Below are 5,245 nucleotides of genomic sequence, written 5' to 3'. Positions count from 1 at the left end.
GCATTTTGTAAATGGCTTCAGGGGTAACAACCTTGTCAGGTGAGGGATTACTTTTTAGCCCTACTTTGACTATGTTTTTAGCTCTACCCAAAAGGTGGTTCAGAACCTCACCGGAATGCTCAGCTTTTGGACAGTCACACTTTTGTAAGTATAGCTCCATTAACTCTATCCATTCATGGACAGAGTGTTTGTCTGTACCATCACCACGGAAAATGGGAGGTTCTCTATTGTCAGATCGTACAATCAGATTCAACCTGGATAGGTCAAGAGTAGTGATAGCATGCTCACTTTTAACTGTCAAGGGGCTAGTCTGATGCCCCAGAGTAGGACTACGATCGGCTAAAAGCCTATCCAGAATGCTATCTCCAATTTGGCTACCCAGCTCTTCAATGAGCTCTGTAAACTGCAGCCGAGAATCATCAATGATAGGAGCAGGTGTAAATGAAGCACCAGAATTAATGTTGTCCCCCTCTTGTGAGTAGCGCAGATTAACATTACAAGTTTGATCATTTTCCTTACGTCTCACAGCACCATCTGTACTGATTAAACCTCTACCTCTCCCCAAGACTGGTGTAGACATGTTGTACATTTTACTTTCTGTACTAATCACCTGCTAAAGTAAATTGATCCATTGTCTTAAAGATTTAATGTCCAATCCAAAAGTCAATGTCTTAGAATGTCAGGAAAAATTGAATGTAACTGAGATGAGAGAAGTTCATTATCTGACACTGGAAGGCAGGACGCGACCCTCGGCTTGACACCTGACAGGCAACTGCGGCCGGCTTGCAGAATCCACGGAAGTCACCGCGAAAATCCCACATAGACGGTCGGACCCCGGTGATTGGCGGCGGCTGATCGGTTGTATCCTAGAAGGTCACGGCACCAGTTTTTATGTAGCAGATCTGATTCTGTACATAAGGAATTTCACTCTGGAGACAGTAGGCCAGCTTCAAAACAGTACCATTTATTGATCTGAAACACATGGGACACTTGATAAGAGAAACATCCGTCGCGCTAACTTCTTCCGTTAAACACTGTGCACAAACCATGAGTTTGTTAGCTCCACGTGCGTCAGACAAAAGTCGCATAAAACTCACAAAGTAACCAATACACAAAAATACATTTGTATACTTGACTCAGAACACATTCAGTTTTATATTTAATGAATTTGGGTCATAATTTTAATCAGTCTATTAACTGGTTTTACTAATCTGCCAGCCCTTGTTATGACTGGGTGAGCAGTTTCGGTTAAAGGCTGAACAATCTCGCCAGAGACTTCATCAGGTGGCATGGACTCTTCTATGTCAAGCTCAACTTCCTCCACATCCATGGTAGAAAGGTCAGACTCAGAGTTCTGAACGGTTTTCCGATTCTCACATCCGTGAACTGATCCATCAGAGACATGCTCTAGTCCTGCTCTAGAACTGGGATCCCTGGTTCCCTCTTCCACTGATGTGCTTAATGGACAAGCTGAGGAATGAGCTGACCCAACAATTTCGTTACAAGCATCCTCTGATTCATTCAAGGTAGTGTCAACCACAGACTCATCAGTCTCACAGTCCGACTTGGAGTCATAGAAGGCCGGTTCTACACAGTCCTCCCTCTCATCAACAGGTAAGAAGTTGGCTTGTAAGAGCAAGTTCCTGTGAACCACCTTCTCCTGATTGGTTTGAGTGTTCCTCACATGGTAGGTATGACATCTTGTATCCACAGATACCACAACATGCAAAGTTGAGTCCCATTTGTCGGCTAGCTTGCGTCGCCCACGCTCTCCTTTGTTGGCGAGCAACACATAATCTCCTAACTCAATGTCACTGCCTTTGACGTCTTTGTTGTAATGCTCAGTTTGCCGTTGTTGACTTGCAGTGTTGTTGGCCTGAGCAAGTAACATAGCTTCTTTGAGATCGTCCTTCATTTTTCTCACATACTGGTCATAGTCTGTGACATTGTTATCCCGATCCACGCTCTGGAACATCAAATCGACAGGCAATCTGGGGATCCGACCGTACATGAGAAAAAACGGTGCAAAGCCGGTTGACTCATGGGCAGTACAATTGTAAACAAACGTCAAGGTTTGCAGCATTTGTGGCCAGGCTTGTTTGGCTCTCGGAGGCAATGCCCTGATCATATTACCCAAGGTGCGATTGAACCTCTCGACTTGGCCATTGCCCATCGGGTGATATGCTGTGGTTCGTGACTTCTGTATGCCAGCAATTTGTAAAAGTTGCTTGATCAACCCGCTTTCAAAGTTCGCACCTTGGTCTGAGTGGATTCTTTGTGGAAATCCATAGACACAAAAGAACGTATCCCATAAGTGACGAGCGACTTGAGCTGCTGACTGGTTCTTGCACAGGAATGCATTCGCCATTTTCGTGAAGTGGTCTGTTACCACTAATACATTGACACTCTTGCCAGAAGAATCTTCAGCACACCAGAAGTCTATGCACACTAATTCTAATGGGCAGGTGGTTCGAATGCTTTCTAAAGGGGCTCTTCCCTCTGGTTCAGGGGTTTTTGCTGACTACACAACGTTGACAGCGTCTTACATACTCTCGGGTGTCACTCTCCAAACCAACCCATGAAAATCTCTGCCTAGCCAAAGACAACGTTCTTCCTTGGCCTTGATGGCCTGCCTCGTCGTGGATGCCGCACAGGACTACACTGACCAGCTAATCAGGGACTATGAACTGGGAACGTGTAAACCTAGTCACTGGATCCTTGCAAATGCGGTACAGTATATCATCCAACAGCTTTAGTCTGTCCCATTGCTTCAGCAGTTTCAGAGCCTTGTAAGGTTCCTTACCTCTTTCTCTCCGAGACGGTCTCTTACCTCGGCACACATAGAAGAGAACTCTTGAAAGCACGCGGTCACTTTCTTGCTTCTCTTGAAGCTCTTTCAGTGAGTAGACGGGCAAGGGGTTCTGACCAACTGGTAATGTCATACACTCTCATCTTCAGCTGGTACATACACTTTGGCGCAACTTGACCTCCGCCACATCCAACCAGCATAACATTGGCCTGCATCTCGCACTGATCCAGCAACAACCCTGCATCAAGTAGACGGGACTCTGCAACTTCACTGATGGTGCAGGCCATAGAGTCACTGTCTAACAAGGCTCTTAGAGGAACGCTGTCATTGACTAAAACGTTAGTATAGAAAAGGCTGTCTGCCCGCGCCAACCGGGTCACGTTCTGAAACAGAACCATATTATCACTTGTCACTGACTTACAAGTCGACTCATATATGCTTGATGCATCATCTTGGAGGGTCTGAACTTCTTCACCCACATTATCCCCTCCCAAATGCAGGTGTGTCAGTTTCCCTGAATCTGAGAGCGGCTCCCAGACTCGGCACTTTTCCTAGGGCAATCCCTGCACTGGTGACCAACTTCTAAGCAGATCAGACATCTTTTCTCTGACATGCAGTGTGACCATGTGGAATGGGTTCTCTCACTGCAAACGCGACATTTGGATGGACAAGACCAGGAGTGCAATTGAGGTCTATTAGGAGCAGCCTGTGTATTAGTGCGGTCGAGCACCATCTCCAGCATGCTGAGCACTCGCTCTAACGTACCGGTGTCAGTCAAGACAGTATGTGGAGGCGGTGTGGTGATCTCAGGCTTAGTGGTCTGGGTACTGGGGATGCACACTGCGGTGTTCACTGCATCATTGACCACAGTGGTGGCTTCTGCATGGCTGACTGTGGCAGTTGCTACTTGGAACGAACAGCCAGGGAGAGAGTAAGAGTGTGGTTTCTTTATTCTCAGCTCCCTTTGATGCTCATCTATTGCTTCCTGAACCTCTGCCGATGACCACTTGGTGATAGGCTTGTACCTGAACACACTAGAAAGCTCAGCATCAGGGCAGTTTCTAATAAACATCATTGAGATTTCTTGTGAAATGTTCTTCATTCGACTACCCTGTTTCTGCAAGTAATTATCAGCGATTTTGGCCGCATTATTGAGATGGACCCAATAGTCAACAGGGCTTTCTTTGTCATGTGGCAGTGTAGAGTAGAAGTCTGCAAGTGGAAGACAAGACTCTGGGCTTTCACTGAAATAACATAAGAGCATTTTGTAAACGGTCTCGGGAGTAGCAACCATGTCAGGTGAGGGGTTACTTTTTAGCCCTACTTTGACAATGTTTTTAGCTCTACCCAAAAGATGATTCAAGATCTCATTGGCGTGCTCCGCCTTCGGGTGATCGCACTTCTGTAAGTATACCTCCATTAACTCTATCCATTCATGAACAGTATGTTTATCCGTACCATCACCACGGAAAATAGGAGGCTCCATACTGTCAGATCGTACAATCAGATTCAACCTGGATAAGTCAAGAGTAGTGCTAGCCAGCTCGCTTTTGACTGTCTCGGGGGCAGTCTGATGCCCCAGAGCAGAGGGACTACGATCAGCTAAGAGCCGGTCCAAAATACTATCGCCAATTTGGCTACCTAGCTCCTCAAGTAGCTCCGTTACCTGCAAATGAGAATCATCGTTTATTGGGGCAGGTGTGAATGATGAAGCACCATAATTGACTTTTTCCCCCATTTGCGAAAGGCTAAATTTGACATCATCAATTCGATAATTTTCTTTATGTCTTGCAACAGCATCTGAACTGCTGAAACCTCTACCCCTCCCCAAGACTGGTGTAGACATGTTGTACATTTTACTTTTTGTACTGATCACCCGCCAAAGTAAATTGATCCAATGTCTTAAAGGTTTAATGTCCGATCCAAAAGTCAATGTCTTAACGATGTAAAAGAACCTGAGCGTCACTGCAATGAGGAAACTTCATTAGTTGACGCTGGAAGGCAGGACTCGATCCCCGATTTGACACCCGGCCACAACTGCAACGACCGGCCCGATGAATCCAAGGAGATCACAGCAACAGCTCCATGTAAACGGACAACACCCGGTGATCGGCTGCGGCTGATCAGTTGTATCCAAGATGGTCACGGCACCAGTTTTATGTAGCAGATCTGATTCTGTACATAAGGAATTTCACTCGAGACAGCAGGCCAGCTTCAAAACAGTTCCATTTATTGACCTGAAACACATGGAACACTTGATAAGAGAAACATCTGTTGCGCTAACTTCTTCCGTTAAACACAATAATGACTGTAAGAAGAGAAGGGAAAATGTGCGTCTTGCCTCGCCAGCGTCCATTCGCGGTCTCAGACTGACATGTTACAACAATTTATGTTTAACACATTTAAACAAGTAATAAGGAAAATAAAATAAAATTA

General features: G+C 45.7%; 1 protein-coding gene across 2 annotated transcripts in view; it reads right to left on the bottom strand.

Annotated features, from left to right (window-relative positions):
• Window positions 1–2,944: 2,944 nt before the first annotated feature.
• Window positions 2,945–5,245, bottom strand: part of LOC107666701 (uncharacterized) — a 4,126-nt gene continuing 1,825 nt past the window's right edge. For both annotated transcript variants that reach the window (XM_016458125.1, XM_016458134.1), the window contains one exon: window positions 2,945–5,046. In XM_016458125.1, the coding sequence (XP_016313611.1) occupies window positions 3,315–4,664 (1,350 nt within the window). In that variant the 5' untranslated portion in view covers window positions 4,665–5,046 and the 3' untranslated portion in view covers window positions 2,945–3,314. The remainder of the gene's footprint in view (window positions 5,047–5,245) is intronic.

This window comes from Sinocyclocheilus anshuiensis, unplaced genomic scaffold (genome assembly GCF_001515605.1).
Source record: "Sinocyclocheilus anshuiensis isolate Anshui unplaced genomic scaffold, SAMN03320099.WGS_v1.1 scaffold1500, whole genome shotgun sequence".
NCBI lineage: Eukaryota > Metazoa > Chordata > Actinopteri > Cypriniformes > Cyprinidae > Sinocyclocheilus > Sinocyclocheilus anshuiensis.
This window is presented reverse-complemented; position numbering and strand designations above follow the sequence as displayed.